General features: G+C 43.1%; 1 protein-coding gene across 1 annotated transcript in view; it reads right to left on the bottom strand.

Annotated features, from left to right (window-relative positions):
- LOC307207642 (sodium/hydrogen exchanger 2-like) overlaps positions 1-18,343 on the bottom strand; it is a 33,748-nt gene that overhangs the window by 3,316 nt on the left and 12,089 nt on the right. Inside the window, exons 6-10 of the mRNA XM_079961699.1 lie at positions 17,964-18,053; positions 16,430-16,500; positions 12,674-12,838; positions 10,372-10,483; positions 9,410-9,544 (exon numbers count right to left, since the gene is read on the bottom strand). Of these exons, the coding sequence (XP_079817825.1) occupies positions 9,410-9,544; positions 10,372-10,483; positions 12,674-12,838; positions 16,430-16,500; positions 17,964-18,053 (573 nt within the window). The remainder of the gene's footprint in view (positions 1-9,409; positions 9,545-10,371; positions 10,484-12,673; positions 12,839-16,429; positions 16,501-17,963; positions 18,054-18,343) is intronic.

Genomic DNA, 18,343 nt, shown 5'->3' with positions numbered 1-18,343 from the left:
TTTTTTCCCCATGTTGCTTTTGTTTCTTTTCACTTGTAAGAAGGGACCCTGTGCTCTTTGCCCATTGTTTTTCAATGTCTCTGCAATTGTAATTACAATAGGATTCATGGTTGTACAGAAGTTGAATGACTCCTGAGAAGGTCATCCAAATGAGGTCCCAAAAGGCCTTTTATGGAGATACAATTGCAAAAAATAAAACAACCGCAAGGCACCATGCAGGGCATAAGTTCTTCCAAATCCTATTTTGATTGTTTCTGAGGAGCACACTCTGTGTATGTGTGTGCGTGTGTCTCTTCAAGCTGAAAAGGTCATCAAGGGTAGAAAGGATGTTCAAGAACTGGTCATTCTCCCCCTTCTTTCTTTAAGCTCCAGTTTGGGGAGGGACCATAGCTCAGTGGTAGAGCGCATGTTTTGCATGCAAAAGGTGCTATGTTCAATTCCCAGCATCTCCTAGCAGGACTGTGAGAGATCCCTGCCCAAAACTTTGGAGAGTCACTACAAGTCGGCATAGACAATACAAAGCTAGAGGGCTACTGGTGGGACCCAAAAAAGCAGCTTCATATATTCAGTGTAGATCTATTGAGAAACAGCCATAGCTCAGTGATAGAATCATTGCTGTGCACACAAGTTCCATCCCTGGCATCTGCAAGCAGAGCTGAAACCCTACAGAGTTGACAATACTAGATGGACCAGTAGTCCATTCAGTGTAAGGGGACCTTCCTATGCCTCGGTGTTTTCAATGGGCAAAATAATCAAACCTGAAGTTTATAGTGAAATGTATTTTATTTGTTGGATATATATATATTATTATTTTTTTTAAAAAAAAAAGCAACTGGTTTGCAATGTTGGGGATTTCTAGCATTTGGATTCATTTGATGCAGTTTGACATAGTTAATGGCCTGCAAACTATTTGCTTGATTATGTGATTCTTTTTAAAAACAACAACAACGCACACATTACTCCACTGTCTCATCCTTCATCTTCAAGCTCAGTGGCAAAAGGAAGTAGGGGCATTCCAGGATCAAATCAGAAGCAGGGATTGCTTTCATAATTCTGGGACTGTCCCTGAAAAATCGGGACACTTGGAGGATATGTACTTGGGCCCCCCCTTCCCCCGCTTCTTCTTCCTAAATACTTTTTTATGTCCTTCAGCAAGCACTTGAGTTCCCACAATCCTGCTGATGCCTCCCTTTTGTTCATGGACCCTGCCATTTTGGTAACCTAAGCAGAAGCAGTCTCCTCTGAATATCAGAAATAGGATATCAAATAAACCTGTCCTATGTTATTTGTATGATTTCATTAAATTTGTATGTATAGATGGAATTGGTTTTGTGTGATGGTAATAGTTTTAGCAATAAAAAAATGAATTATTCAACTTAGGACCCAAAAGCAGATATAATGCAGAAGGTGAGTCATTAGACCTCCTGGGCTTTACTGTTGTTGAGGGTTTTCTATAGATAAACGGTAATTTAAAGGAGGAGGTAGACTCTGGTCTTGGTCAAAGAAGTGGCACTGGGAGATAGATTGTTTTCTGTCATTTTCCTGACCTAAAGACCACACAGCTTCTGTGTGGTCTTCCGGGATGGGGAATAGAGTAACCTATATGGCACTTAATATATATTTTTTCCTAGTAGGAAAAAAAGAAACATGAAGCCTGTGTTCAGTGGTGGAACACCTGCTCTGCATGCAGAAGGTTCAGTCCCTGACATCTCCAGGTAGAGTTGAGAATGGTTCCCTGCCTGAAGCCCTGGAGAGCTTCTACCAGTCAGTGTAGACAATACTGACCTAGATGAACCAAGGGTTTAAGGCCTGGTATAAGGCTTCCCATAGGCCTTTATTGGTTGTTCTCTGAGCTTTTTTTCTGGGGGGGATACAGGAGTACACGTACCCCTCAACATTTTGTGAATCTTTGTACTTTTGTCCATTTACAGTATTTATTTTTCCCAATTTGAACTATAAAATGATGGTTTTTTATTTGAGTCAAAATGAGAGTACCCCTGAACATTTTTCTAGGAAAAAAAAAAGCACTGGTTGTTCTGCAATGCTTCCCAAAGTGAGAACATTATTGTTGTTTGGAAAGGCATTCTTGCACGACAGCACAACCAAAGTGGGACAAAAAAATAAATAAATTGAAAATTTGCAGTACAGTCATACCTTGGGTTGAATATGCTTCATGTTGAGCGCTTTCAGGTTGCACTCCACAGTGACCCGAAAGTAACGGAGCAGGTTATTTCTGGATTTCGCTGCTTGCGCATGCGCAGATGCTCAAAATGACGTCCCGCACATGCGCAGATGTGGCGAAAAGCGACATGTGCGTGCGCAGATGTGCTGTCGCTAGTTATGTTTGCTTCTGGATGCGAACGGGGCTCCAGAATGGATCCCATTCGCATCCCGAGGTACCAGTGTATAAAAAGTTAAGAGTATTTCAGCAGGAAGTTATGAGACTTATACTAAATGGGTACAAAGTGGTCCGTGCACCCCACCCCACAACTTTTGCAGGTGAAAACAGTACAGTACTGAAAGCATAACTGCTCCAAGTGTATCATGAGCACAAATAATCATGAATGTACTATTTGTGAGTTTGGGGGCAGGGGAGGGTAGACTGCATGCCTGAGACTCTCCTAATTCCTGGATCCAGCAAGGATTAAATTGTTGGAATAGCTGGCCGGCTTCTTGGTAATGACCTAAAGTATGGGTTGATAGGGTAACAAAGGAACTGGCTCTGTGGCTCTGGTCAAATGGGGGGGGGGGCTTCCTCAACTGGTAGGTAAGGTAAAGGTAAAGAGACCCCTGACCATTAGGTCCAGTCATGGCCAACTCTGGGGTTGCAGTGCTCATCTCGCTTTACTGGCTGAGGGAGCCGGCGTACAGCTTCCGGGTCATGTGGCCAGCATGACTAAGCCGCTTCTGGCGAACCAGAGCAGTGCACGGAAACGCCGTTTACCTTCCCACCAGAGTGGTACCTATTTATCTACTTGCACTTTGATGTGCTTTTGAACTGCTAGGTGGGCAGGAAACTGATAGGTAATTAGAAGGGAAAAGGTGGGAGTTCAAGTGTGTGAGAGAGAGCTGGACTAGAAGCAGAAGGCAGACAGAAACCTGAGAGGGAGAGAGATGCTTGATTCCTGTTCAAATTCAAGGCTGTGGCTCATTGCACATATATCCTAAAGACACGGCGGTGTCTGCTGTCTCTCATTCTGAGGAAGCCGAATGGCTGGAACCCCTGGAATCTCCCACCACACAGAGATTGGGGTGGTGTGCAACAGGACAATCAAAATGATGTATGGAGGGGACATGTGAAATTTAGAACACTTGGTGTAACTGGGAGTGGACGTGACAGAAAGGAGTGCAAGTTCCCTTCAGACTCCGACAGCAAATTCCCAGACTCAAAATGTGCACAGAAGCACCCTGTTCTTTAATTCTGCCTGTCTATCTGTCTTTTGAACCTGACTCTGGTGTACAAGGAACACAGGAAGCTGCCTTGTACTGAGTCAGGACATTGGTCCATCTAACTCAATACTGTCTACACTGACTGGCAGTAGCCCCCGACAATTTTTTTTTTTATTTTATTTTAATAATTTTTATTCATTTTTCAGATAGATAACAAAAACAATACAAAACAGTATAATTTCAATCTCATCATTTCATACCCTTCTTTCTTTTGACTTCCCCATACCTCCCCATCCCTGCATCCTTGTTTAGTAGTTCTTTAGCAACCCTTAGGTCCATTATCTTAATTCCCTTTCATAAAGATTCCTTTAGTTTTTTTTGATTACTGCTGCAATTCTTTACCTCTTACCCCCTGACATCTTAACATTCCTCAATTTTACAATTATTTTTGAGATATATTTTAAATTTCTTCCAGTCCTCTTCCACTGTCTCTTTCCCCTGGTCACGGATTCTGCCCGTCATCTCGGCCAGTCCCATAAAGTCAATCACCTTTGTTTGCCATTCTTCCAGAGTAGGTAGTTCTTGCGTCTTCCAATACTTTGCCAGTAGAATTCTTGCTGCTGTAGTGGCATACATAAAAAAATTCCTGTCCTTCCTTAACACCACTTGGCCAACCATGCCCAAGAGGAAAGCCTCTGGTTTCTTAGGAAAAGTCCACTTAAGGACCTTCTTAATTTCATTATAGATCATTTCCCAGAAAGCTTTAACCTTTGGGCAGGTCCACCAAAGGTGGTAGAAAGTGCCTTCATGTCGTCTTTTCCGAGGGAGGTTCAAGCCATTGCAGTTCCAACTAAGAAGTTGCAGAGACATTTTGTGTTTAAGTAGCTGTTCCTCCAACTGCTCCAAGCTTCTGTTCTTCCTCCGATGGTGGTGGTAAAAGTCCAAATGATAAGTTTGCTATATCGGGTGGTTCTTTCTCCTCTGCAGTTCCTTTCTGCAAATCCTCCAGGTATCTCTCCAAAAATTGTTCTTTGTCCTGAATTGTTTTTATTTTAATCTTTCTTCCTTTAAAGTTAAAGGACAGTCCTTGTGGGAACTCCCATCTGAATGGTATGGTATTTTTCTTCAACAGGTCTGCTAGGCTTTTGTAGTAGGTCCTCACCTCTAAAATATATTTGGGAATGTCCTTAAAAATCTGTATTTGACAGTTTTGGATCACCAGTGCTTTTTGATAATGCAAGTTCAATATTTTATCTCTTTCTTCTTTTGATCTCAGTGTAATTAGACAATCCCTTGGTTTCTTGTCTTGCCTCCTGCCCAGCCGGAAGGCTGTTGTTATCTCAAATTCATCATCTTCCGCCCATTCTTCTTGCCAAAAAGCTATAAAGTTCTCTGTAAGGAATTCCACAAGGTTGTCCCCTTCCCCTTCAGGAACCAGTCTAAGTTTTAAATTCTTCTCTTTCCTCTGAAGTTCCAATAAAGAGAGGGCTGCATCATGCTCATTCACTTTTTTAATAATAGGCCCAACCTTTTCCCTTGTCTCCTCAGCCGTATTTTTTGCACTTTCTGCAATCTTTCGTGTTTCAGAGCTCTCCTGGATTAATCTGTTTATAGAATCTGTGTTAGACTTTACACTGGCTGTATTAACATCTAGTCTTGTTGTCAACTCTGTTAATTTTTTGGAGTTCTCTGTCGATAACTTTGTCAGTGCTTCCAGAGATTGATTTATTTTAAGGAGTGCCTGTGTCATAGGATCCATAGAAGCTGCTGTTTTTTCCTGTGCAGCTGGTGCAGTTCCTGATATGGAGCCCCTTTTCTTCTGGGATTGTTTTGCTTTAAGCCTTGTTACTATCTCTTCTGTAGGGCCACTCATATCCTCAAGGTCGTTTTCGCAGAGTTAGTTTCCAAGTGGAAAATCCCACTGTTACTTTTCCAAATGCAACACTTTCACTTAAGACCCTCTAGAGGGAGCATTCAATTGTATCCAAATGGCAAGGAGAAAAGACAAAGAAGCAAGAAAGTATAACAGTAGCCAGTAATTTCCAAAGTCCAAACCAAAAAGTCTCTGTCTTCTATGTAACCAAAATGCAACAGGGTAAATCTAAGGTCCAGTAACATTGTTACAAGCAAGCCCCCACTTTAAAAAGTTTGACAGTTCATGTCCCGGTGTCTTGTTTGGGCAGCCCGTCCTGGGGGGGGTTTGACAGTGGAAGGTCTTATTTTCCCAATCGTTTTCCGGCAGATTAACAATGTCCCAATCCCTTCCCCCCTTCTCCTGCCTTTCGGGGGGGAAATTTAGTCCGATGTCAGTTTGACAGCTTAAAAAAAAAAGAAAGGTTCCCTTCAAATGCAGCTTGATTTTTCGTTGCTTTGTTTCTCCTGCAGCTCCGGGGAGGCAGACTTCCTTAATTTATGCCTTTCCCGTTTTCAGCCAAATTTCTTATTTTAGAGTCCCGTCAATTTCCAGTCTTACTCACGGGTGTTGTAGTCAATTTCCAGTTACAGGAAGGAATCGGCGCTCTCCGTTCATGGCGACGCGGCTTCACTCCGCTAGCTGGGTGACGACTCTCAGAACCGCGCTTACCCTGATGCCGCTCAGAACCCTTTAAAAAGGCTCCTTCACAGTGCCGGGGGGCGCAAAAGGTGCCCACCGAATCTCCTTTGTTCATAGGCTCCGCGCCTGTGATTTTAGGGGTCCCCCGCTCGCCGTAGCGGGTAAGACCCGAACTAGCGAAGCAGTCCTGCCTCGGAGCTCGAGGCTCGGACCGCCATTAAACGCTGGCGCCGACCGGAAGAGCCCCCAACAATTTTAGAAAGGGGGTCTCTCCCAGCCCAACCTGGAGGTGCCAGAGACTGAATTTCAGACCCCCTGCATGGAAAGCAGATGTTCTACTCCCAAAGCCTTGGTTCTTTCCAAAATCAATCAAGTTTAAGGGGTCCCATAAAATGTAGTAGTTTCACCAAGTCTGTCCACCCCCTTAAGCTTAAGTCCACACACACACACACACACACACACACACGTTTTTATAGGTTGCCCAGTCCTTTTAAATTTTTTATATAAAATAAGTATTGTTTCTTTATCTGTTCCGTGTCCATGCACCATTCAGGGCAGCTTACAATAATGTAAAATCACAGTACAACCAGAAATGACCAAGATAACAACTTCACAATAATTCACAATAAATAATTCACAAACACAAACCAAAATAAGATATTTCATTCCATTCTCCCAACTTTTTTTTTAAACTACATATGACCCTCCTAACCATTAAGTTCATTAATTCACAATTAACAATTATTTCCCTATGGTTTTCCCAAGATTCTTTCTGTGTGTTTTTTCTTCTTCTTGTAAACATAATAATTGTAATGGCTCCATCTTGTGGTGAGATGAAGACTAGCACCCCATGTGAAACAGCCTGGTTGTCACTGAAGAGTTATTATGGAGAGATAGCCACACCGAAATATTGTGCTACATTCTCCTGAGACTTGTCACCAAACGAATAAACCTGTGTCTGGTTTGTATGACTGCAGACTACTGGTGAGGTGGTTTGTGCTGGTTTACTGCAAGGCTCACACAAGCCACTCTTGGGTTCCTATACCAATAATTAGGAACTGTCACCACTTTGTAACTAAGCCAAGTTTTACTGCCTGCGCAATTTTCTAAAGCATATTAATCTGACCTTTTGAGAAGTTTGTAAGTAAACTGTTTTTTTAACTTACCTGTGGTCTTTTCCTATGCTGATGAAAGAGGGAAACTTTGGAAAGAAAGCTTTTAAGGGGATGCTTTGGGAGTCACTTTACTTCGCCGCATGTTTTTGTTACTACTATTTTAAATCTCTGCTGGAGAGCTTTATGCCTGTGTCTCTCTGTGGCCCTCAGGACTCTTCCCAGTCTACACTACCTACCCCCAATCTGCACCCCTCAATGGCCATTCTCCATGCCCTCCATAAGTGCCATTGCTAAGCTCAAATGCAGTGGCGTAGCGTGGGGGGTGCAGGGGGGGCCGGCCGCACCGGGCGCAACATCTGGGGGTTAGGGTTAGGGGGCGCAAATCCACGGGTTAGGGGGCGCAAATCCATGGGTTAAGGGGCGCAAATTACTTGCCTTGCCCCGGGTGCTGACAACCCACGCTACGCAACTGCTCAAATGTGTCCCTGAACTGGCCAAAATATTGGGAAATACTAGAAAAAGATGGAGATAATTGGAAATTGCAGAGTTTGGAGAAAATGAAGGATAAAGTGCAAGACTGGCTACACTACGCTCAGATTAAATAAGTTTTTAAAAATGACAAAAAGCTAGGGTTCCAGGTGGAGAAATCGAAGTTGGAAACAGAACTGTTAGAGCCTAAGACTAAGGTACTTTCAAGAATGTATAACTTGCTGTTAAAATGGAATACACAAGATGAAATGGTTAAATCGGCTATGATAAAGTGGGCACAGGACATTGGGCACAACATTATGTTTGAGGACTGGGAAAGGTTGTGGACCATTGGGTTGAACTTCACTGCATGTAATGCTTTGAAGGAAAATGTAATGAAAATGATATATAGATGGTACATGACCCCAGTTAAACTTGCCAAAATATACCATTTGTCTGATAATAAATGTTGGAAATGTAAAGAAAATGAAGGAACATTCTTTCACCTCTGGTGGACTTGCCCTAGAGTGAAGGCTTTCTGGGAAATGATATATAATGAGCTGAAAAAGGTATTTAAGTATACCTTCACTAAGAAACCAGAGGCCTTCCTTTTGGGTATTGTCGGCCAGAAGGTGTTAAGGAAGGACCGAACATTTTTAATGTATGCAACAACAGCAGCAAGGATACTTATCGCTAAGCACTGGAAAACCCAAGATCTACCCACACTGGAAGAGTGGCAGATGCAGCTGATAGACTATATGGAACTAGCCGAGATGACCGGCAGAATCCGAGACCTGGGAGAAGAGAAGGTTGAAGAAGACTGGAAGAAATTTAAGATTTATTTAAAAAAGCATTGTAATTTGGTTGAATGTTAAGAAGGATGCTAGATCATAAATAATTGAGCACCACTAAACTAGATGGAATTAGGATGACAAGTGAGATTGAGGAAAAAACATAAACCTTTGGGAGGATTATTAGATTATATTTTAAATGAATGGGATATAAGAATGTAAACAAGATGATAAATTGCGGGTAAGAATTGACAATGATGCAAGTGGGAGCGGGAGACGTGAGGGAGTCCAATGAAGCTAAGAAAATATGTTATGATATATGTTTCATTGTTTTTTATTTCTGCATTTATGTTTAAAAAATTTAATAAATATTTATATATATAAAAAAACAAATGTGTCCCTGAACTGCAAGAATGGCTTTAGCTTGCCTGTGTGGAGGATGGAGTACATGCAGAAACCTCTTGACTTTTGCATAGCTGCAATGTACAAAGGTAAGACGAACACTTACTACTCTAGCTACTTTTACCTCTGGTGCTGTGCACCACTGCCATGCAGCCCCTGTAAGGTTGTCCATCATGGCATGTGGCCCTCTCAGGATGAAAAAGATTTCCCCACCCCTGCCATAAGGTCAGGAAAACTGAGAACTGTAACTGGAGTAAAAGCTTACTTAAAAAAGGTAAAGGGACCTCTGACCATTAGGTCCAGTCGTGGCCGACTCTGGGGTTGCGGCGCTCATCTGGCTTTATTGGCCGAGAGAGCTGGCATACAGCTTCCAGGTCATGTGGCCAGCAGGACTAAGCCACTTTTGGCGAACCAGAGCAGCACACGGAAACGCTGTTTACCCTCCCACCAGAGTGGTACCTATTTATCTACTTGCACTTTGACATGCTTTTGAACTGCTAAGTTGGCAAGAGCAGGGACCGAGAAACAGGAGCTCACCGCGTCACGGGGATTCGAACCGCTGACCTTCTGGTCGGCAAGTCCTAGGCTCTGTGGTTTAACCCACAGCACCACCCGCGTCCCTTAAAGCTTACTTAATTTGAATCTGTTTCAATGCTCCACCCACCCCCAGCGCCCACCCTGGCTTGTACCTCTTTGCTCAAACGGTCCGAGTCACTTCTGTTCATGTGGATCTGCCAGCTCTTGTGTCTGAGGATCAAGATCTCCTTTGCTTGCTCCACTGGTTCTGTTTCTCCAGGCAGAGTGTGCCTGTTGTATGCTGGCACCTGGTAATTCACAATGCAAGCAAGACATGTTAATTGCTAGCGCTTCTTTCTTTCTTCTTTACCCAGGGGAACCAACTCATCTGTCCATTGTAGATTGGTTCATTTATTATATTTTATATTTATATCTTGCTTTACCTCTCCAAGAAGTTCAAGGCATGGCTGTCAAGACCCTTAGGCTATTTTCAGAGACACTTTTCTGCAAGTCACTTCCAAGGGAGGTTCCAAAAGATTCCTGCATTGCAGGGGTTTGGACTAAATGACTCTTGTGGTCCCTTCCAGATCTATGATTCTATGCTGGTGCACCACGGTGGACAACTGTGCTTGTGATAGTGGCAGCAGTAAATGCTGGTTCATTACTGTGAATGGAGCACACACACCCCAAAACCTTAGTTTGCCCTCTACCAGTCCCCACCTGTCTGCCTTCTTACTTACAACCTCTCCAGGGGGTGGCAACACTGCCTGTGACCCCTTTCTCCTCCTAGGTCTCAGTGTTAACCTTGGAGAACTCAGCAGGGAGGAGGGTGGTGAGAAAATTCATTGGCTCCACCTATCAATGGCTCTGGCGCCACCTACTGTTGGCCTCCCTGAATTCTACCCTACCAGTCCCAATGGGCACTAACCACCACTGAGCTGAAGTGAGCAGCAGCAGCCGCGGCGTCATTAGCATATGGTCGCATTATCTGAACCGCCATTTAAGTTTCTCACAGTTCCCTCAAACAATGCAACATTGGGGGGAAATGAATGTCACTTTAAGGCAATTGTAGGAAATTAGCATTGGTGGCATTGTTTACACAGCTGTTGTTATCAACTAAAGAAAAAAAGCTCACAGTTCTCCTTGTTTTGTACAGGTTCCTTTCCAATATCTTCTGGATATCATCCACCACATCTAGATTGAGACTGTCCGAGTCATTGACTGTGGTGGGGTGTTTGTCATTGTTGCTACAGTGGGCGGCGAAGAGAGAAACAGAATATTATAAAGATGCTTTATATGAGGCAAGAGGACATCCAATTACTGACCTTCAAAATGGACATTAAAGCTGGAAGGAGAGAGCGAGTTCTGTTCTACTGCTGCATGATGCTTTGGAGGACACAGAGATAATACTCTTGTCTTTCTGCACATCACCCTTTAAATTACATTTAAAGTGCATTCTTTTCCCCCACAGAATCCTGCGGGAACTACACCATTTATTAAAGTACAGTTCCCAGGGTTCTTTGGGGGAAGTAAAGGGGCCCCTGACCATTAGGTCCATTCGTGGATGACTCTGGGGTTGCAGCGCTCATCTCGCTGTACTGGCCAAGGGTCAGCTTCCGGGTCATGTAGCCAGCATGACTAAGCTGCTTATGGCAAAACCAGAGCAGCGCACAGAAACACTGTTTACTTTCCCACTGGAGCGGTACCTATTTATCTACTTGCACTTTGACGTGCTTTCGAACTGCTAGGTTGGCAGGAGCAGGGACCGAGCAACGGGAGCTCACCCCATCACGGGGATTCAAACCGCCGAACTTCTGATCAGCAAGCCCTAGGCTCTGTGGTTTAGCCTGCATTTAAATGCATGCTGTGTATATGCAGCCTTGCTACTGAAACAGGTTTTCTTTAAACATTGCACAGGAAGGTACTTTATACCAAGTCAGAGTTGTTGAGCACCTGTGAGTCTCCAACTGTAGCTCCTGTGGGTGTGATGCTATGCTTGGAAGTTCTCCTCTGGTGCCCACAAAGCCTCTGGAATTCCTTTCCCCGCATCATGAAGTGGTATGTATGGTTGCCTTCTATTCCCTTGAGAAGTACACAGAGCTGAAGGAGGAAGCTGGAAAAGCAACACCCCTTCACAATCCTTCTTCAGCTCTGTGTATTTTTTTCAAAACTCAGGTTACTTCTCCAGAGGGCATGGAGCTCATGACACCTGCTAACAAAATAATAAGCTGCTTGTTCCTTTTAACTGCAGGATTGAACCTCGGCTCATTGCATACAAGACATATTATCTACATCTAAACTGTGTTCTCTCGCCAACATTTCACACAGAAGGGATGCTTGAGGCATTCGATCTTTCTCAATTTCATCACAAACCAATCTGATTTGTACCTCTGGGACTCATGTGTAGGTTGCAACATAGCTGTCTATTGGCATTTGTACTTTGCCAAACACTGCAGCACAGTTCTCGACTCAAAACACGTATCAAAGTACATTTTTAATGCAGTTTTTTGAGAGAAAAGGCATTTAGAAGCAGGCATTTAAATATGAATTTCTCTCCAGAGTTATTTATTTGCAATCACCCTTTAATGCAGAAACAGGACACTGGAACATGGGAAGGTGCCGTATACTGAGTCAGACCATCTTGTCTATACTTGGTCCATCTTGTCTATACTGACTGGCAACAGCTCTCCAGGATTTCAGATAGGAGTTTTTTGCAGGCTTACATGGAGAAACCAGGGGTTGAACTTGGGACCTTCTGACTGCAAAACAGATGTTCTACCACTGATGTGCAGAGCGGCATGAACTGGAAACAGAGTGATCTATCTTTCCATCCATCCATACCTTCTTCCCCAGTACCTGCTTATAACAAGGAAGGAAGCAATGGCCACAATCCCAGCTTGAGGAAAGTGCAGAGTAATAGCCTGGCACACATGAAGATTAAAATACTCTGTATATGGCAACAAGTTAATAGGAAAATGTTCTGGGGTAAGGGCAGTGCTGGAAAATGGACCTCTGCCCTAGACCCTGGAGAGCTGCTGGCAATCCAAGTAGACCAACCTGCAGCCCTTCAGATGTTGCTGACCTCTGGTCAGTCCCAGCCAGTATGGCCAATGGTCAAGGGTGCCAGGAGCTGTAGGCCAACAACCACTCAGCCCTGAAACTCACTGGGTGACCTTAGGTCAGTCACCATCTCTTAGCCTAACCTATCTCACAGGGATGTTGGGAGGATGAAATGGGGAGGGGGAGAACCATGTACATGACCTTGAGATCCTTGGAAGATAAAGGTGGGGTATAAAAGTAATAAATAAAATAAACAAATAAAAATAAGTAGAGGGTACTTGGCTAGGTGAGCCCGTGATCTGACTCAGGATAAGGCAGGTTGCTACGTTCCTGAGATGGATAAGTTGTTGTTGTTGTTGTTGTTAAAATCCACTTACAGCAATGAGCTATGGGCTGGACCGCAAATGAGCTGCCCTGCTTCAGCTAGCTCAATGGCATGTTTCCTCTCCAGCTTCTCATATAGGAGCACAATGCTCGATTTGGGCTGCACATATTCCCGGAGCAAAAATTTCTGGAGATATTTGCTATTGAAGTATTCCAATCTGTTCAGGGAATTTGGGAGGGAGGGAGAAAGAGAGAGAGAGAGAGCGAGAGAGAGCGAGAGAGAGAGAGAGAGAGAGAGAGAGAGAGAGAGATATTGAGATTTAAGCTTTATTTCTGTCCATACAATGATCTCAGCAAAGATTACCATAAAGGAACTGGAATTCGGGTCGCTAAAATACTTCTGAAAGCCCTGCTCCTGCACTCTTTCTATGCGCACTAACGATGTATGATAAATAAGCGTCTGAGGCATAGAGACACTATATCAAAATAAGAGAGCAAAATTGATTATAAATAATGAAATAACAGAACGTTTTAAAATAATGAAAGGGACTAGGCAAGGTTGCCCATTGTCACCTCTTCTGTTTATTATGGTGTTAGCATCACTGGCAATTGCAAAAAGAAAAGACCCAGAAATAAAAGGAATAGTAGTAGGAAGTAAATCTTACAAAATAAAGGCCTTTGTGGATAATCACTACCAAAAACCCGGCAGAAAGTTTACCAAAAATTTTAGAAAGAATTTATGAATTTGGGAATGTGGTGGGATTTAAAATAAATATAAATAAAAACAAACTGTTGGCAAAAAATATGCAAGCAGAGGTGAAAGAAGAATTGCAAATAATTTCAGGTCTGACAATAGTTAACGAGGTCAAATACTTGGGAATTTGGTTTACAATTAAAAATAACAATTTATTCAACAATAATTATACAAAGATATGGAAGGAAATTAAAAAAGATTTAGAAATATGGAACAGGCTGAATCTGTCACTTTGGTGGAGAGTATCTACAGTAAAAATGAATGTACTCTCAAAACGATGTTCATGTTTCAGATGAACACAGTGATAGGGGGAATGGGAAGCTTCAAGACATGGCAGAAAGACATATCAAGGTTTATCTGGCAGTGCAAAAAACCTAGAATTAAACACAAATTATTAATAGACAATAAGAACAGAGGGGGATTTGCACTGCCAGATCTGAAACTTTATTATGAATCAGCTTGCTTATGTTGGCTAAAAGAATGGATGACATTGCAGAACTCAGATTTACTAGATTTGGAAGGTTTTGATAATTGCTTTGGGTGGCATGCCTACCTGGGATATGAAAAAGTTAAAACTCATAGAGGCTTCCTGAATCATATCATAAGGAAGCCACTATATAAGGTATGGGAGAAGTATAAAGATTTATTGGAACCAAAAACTCCCTGGTGGCTATCCCCTCTGCAGGCCATTGCAGTGAAAAGGAAAAATATGGAAACAAACTGGGCCACGTACAAAGACCTATTAGAAGAAGATAACCAACTGAAAATGAAAAAATTCGAAAAAATCAGACATCACCTAATGGACTGGCTATAATATTACCAATTAAATGAGGTTTTTAAGACAGATAGGAAAAACGGTTTTGCAACAGAAGAATCAAAATTAGATAAAGAATTAATACAAAATAAGAAAAGAGTAATATCTAGAATGTACAAGCTTCTTTTAGAGTGGGAGGTGAAAGATGAAGAGGTGATAGAAGTAATGATGAAGTGGGCAAAAGATTTTGGTAAGAATATCCAATTGTCGGTATGGGAAAGTTTATGGAACAAAGAATGGAAATTTACGGCCTGTTACACACTAAAGGAAAATTTCTTGAAGATGTTCTGTAGGTGGTATATAATTCCCAGCAAACTGGCCAAAATGTATAAAATGAGATCTATTACTTGCTGGAGGTGTAAACAGGCAGAAGGGACATTGTTTCATATGTGGTAGGGCTGCAAAAAAATAAGAATTTCTGAGATATTATTTATGAGGAATTGAAAAAAATGTTTAAGCAAAATTTTATAAAGAAACCAGAAGCCTTCTTCTTGGGCATTTTAGATTCAGGTATTCCAAATTAAAAAAGGAGAATATCTGGATCTATATGCTACAACAGCAGCGAGAATACTGATTGCCCCAAAATGGAAAGGAGAATCAGTACCAACAAAAGAGGAATGGCAGGATAAATTATTGGAATATCTAGAATTGGCTAAAATGACAGAGACAATTAGGAGACAGTCAAACCAAAAGTTCAAAAAGGAGTGGGAAACTTATAGAGAATATTTTTTAAAAAGCATTGTCCCTAAGTCAAAATCTGGACATGCTTTGATTAAATTTCACAAATTACAAGACAGATTCTAAGTATAGCATATAGAAAACAGAGGAAATTGGAAAATGACCAAAGAAGCAGATTAACAAATAGGTAAGACAGACCCGCATTGAGGAAGATGGAAGTCTGTCGGGAAAGCTAAGTAATTGGAAATCAAGAATATGGTGGCATAACCACATGATTTTATGCAGCTATTTGGATGTGATTGTTTTGTGTCTGTTTTGGAACAAGTTCTGTAAGTAAAGCTTATGGATAGAAGGTGTACCTGGGATTGCCCAAGGCCCGGAGGTCTTTGGCAGGCAAGTTAGTTACTCTAGAACATGCATGGCAAAACTTCGCCCTCCAGATGTTTTGGGACTACAACTCCCACCATCCCTAGCTAACAGGACCAGTGGTCAGGGATGATGGGAACTGTAGTCCCAAAACAGCTGGAGGGCCAAGTTTGGCCATGCCTGCTGCAGAAGGTGCTGGAGGAACAGTTGGTTTCCACCTGAATCCAAGCCCTTCCCTCCCAGGCTCAAGAAACCAAAGTGGCAAGGAGCAGCAGAGGCTGGCAAGCTGCATTCCTTTTTGGGCAACCTTCCAAGGGCCACGTGCCAGTGTTGGGTGCAACCAGAGACAAAGAGTGGACAGAGCAAGAAATGAGAATTTCACCTATGTGCAGAAGGCTAATTTCTTTGTCCATATATTCCTCTCTACCCTCCATTCAGGCCAGTAAGAAGTGTTACCAGAATTCAATGACACATCCCAGCAAAAACACTCAGGGAGGTGGACCTGAAATACAGCTCAGGCTCTTAATCTCAGGGTTGTGGGTTCAAGCCTCACATTAGGCAAAAGATTCCTGCATACAGAGGGATGGGCTAGATGTCCCTCATGGTCCCTTCCAACTCTATAAAACTGTGATTCTGTGATTAAGTAGGGCTGGTGAGAGGCATGGCCTAGGAAAGAGGGTGTGGCTGAAAATAGGGTGTGACCAAGGGAGGTTCACATGGGGTCAAGCAAAGAGAGACCTGGAGGGACATATTTGACCCCCATGCATGCAGTCCTCCTCCCTTGTTTAAAAGGAATTAGTTCTCCTAAACCCAGTGAAGGAAATTGGTATTTTATCATGAAAGTGTGGCAGAAACCCATCTGCAATAACCATCTTGGCTTTGAAGAATCTTCTTTACTGACTCTTTGATGGTGCCACTGTGAAAAATGTTCTAATGCTCAGAGGGTGAGCAACACCTGGCAATGGGGAAACTCTTTTCTTTTGTAAAAAAAACTTATCTTCCAAACAATCGAGTCTTGTGTTTCATGTTGAAAGAAAAAGAGGAAGAAAAGGGAAAAGCTGTCCCATTTTGTGGTGCAGCCATCAAGCAGTGCTGAGCCACCCCTAGCAGGGACTTTGTGAAAACAGAAATCAGGCTTGTGAGTTTTATTTCTTACACTTACACATGTAGAGACTTGTATTGTTATCAAATCCTTACTTGTCTTTCCAATAATACTGCCCCCAGTGTCCTGATATATCTTCTATGCCAGCCAACAAATGATCCAAGAACTAAATGAGAGAGAGAGAGAGAGGATTTTGCTACATAAACTGTGTTGCTGTTGCATAAAGTATTCACTGTAAGAGACAGCAAGAAAACATCTGCCCACAGATAAAACAACATCACATTTTTGGCAAAGCAGACAACTGCAATTTTTAAAAAAGGAAATTTGCCTATATAGCTTCCCATTTAATCCTCCACTGGTAGATATCTCCTCAACTGCCTTTCCTTAAAATGCTCAATTTTGTGCACTTATTAAATATATAAAAAACTGGTGGTGGGAGAGGGAAACCACAAAACAAAAAGCACTATGTCAGTTAAAGGTAAAGGTAAAGGTACCCCTGCCCGTACGGGCCAGTCGTCTCCGACTCTAGGGTTGTGCGCCCATCTCACTTAAGAGGCTGGGGGCCAGCGCTGTCCGGAGACACTTCTGGGTCACGTGGCCAGTGTAATGAAGCTGCTCTGGCGAGCCAGCACCACCACAGCACATGGAAACGCCGTTTACCTTCCCGCTATAAAGCGGTACCTATTTATCTACTTGCACCCGGAGGTGCTTTCGAACTGCTAGGTGGGCAGGAGCTGGGACCGAAAGACGGGAGCTCACCCCGCCGCGGGGATTCGAACCGCCGACCATGCGATCGGCAAGCCCTAGGCACTGAGGTTTTACCCACAGCGCCACCCGCGTCCCTACTATGTCAGTTAGAGTGCCTTCCTGGCATTTCCTGAGGGTGGGCATACATGGCAGCTGAGTATGTGTCACATTCAAAGTAAATTCAGAATCTTAATTCAAGGTCTTAACTGGTGATTATGGTATGACATTCCAGAACAGGATGTTTACAACACACTATGCCATGTATGCTGTGTCCCCAACCCACCCACAGGAAATGCCAGGAAGGGCTCCAATGGAACAGCAGCTGCTATGCATGAGGAAGGTCCCAGGTTCGATCCCTGGCATCTCCAGGTGAGGCAACCACCCCAGGTGGCAGGATCCACAGGGGCAGCATCTCCTGGTGCTGATTTTTAGTCCCGTCCCACCCCTTGTTCCTCATGTAGATATTAACTCGGCCCTTCTTCCCTGGAGGCTGGGGGGCCACCATTTTGGGGTTCACCTCAGGCATCCAAAACTATTGGGCAGGTCCTGTCGGGTGGGATAAAAATGCAATAAATAAATAAAAAATACTATTACACTTACATTTACTATTATACTTTCTTTCAAGGACCTCAATGTGGTATAAATACATAAAGCCTTGCTGGAGCAGACTAAACACCTATTTAGTCAAGGTTCTGGTTCTCACAGTGGAAGCCTGATACCTGGAACATGAGCACAACAGCACTCTCTCCCAACTTATGCGCCCCATTCATTAATATCCAGAGGCATACTGTCTCCAGGAGTGGGGAGAGTACTCAGCTATCATGACTGGTAGCCACTAGCCCTCTTCCAAACATCCTCGCTTTCCCAGAGAGGAGAACTTACCCGAATATGAATTTGTTCTCCCACGGTGGGAGCACTTTCTTGCTCTCTGGTGACGTCTAACAAGTCAACGAGAGGACGGATGGTCATGCCCTGCCATAGAGTACAAGAATGAGAGAGAGAGAGAGAATTTGCACATTTCATTCAAAATCTATATCAATCACAGGGCAAATCATTTTCTCTGTTTGATGTTCATGTGTGTGTGCTGTTGCTTATGGAGCCAACTGACACCATCTAGAAGAGGAACCTGTCAGTGGGCTCTGAAAACTACAATGTTTACAAGTAATACAGAAGATCTTGTGGTAGGGATGGAGTCCTAAGTGTGGAAGAAACACAAAAACAGGAAAATGAGGGCTGACCATGCTTGGTTATAGAATGCAGCT

The sequence above is a fragment of the Podarcis cretensis genome (genome assembly GCF_951804945.1).
Source record: "Podarcis cretensis genome assembly, chromosome: Z".
Classification (NCBI taxonomy): domain Eukaryota; kingdom Metazoa; phylum Chordata; class Lepidosauria; order Squamata; family Lacertidae; genus Podarcis; species Podarcis cretensis.
Note: the sequence above shows the minus strand (reverse complement) of the source record. Positions and strands in the feature narration are given on the sequence as shown.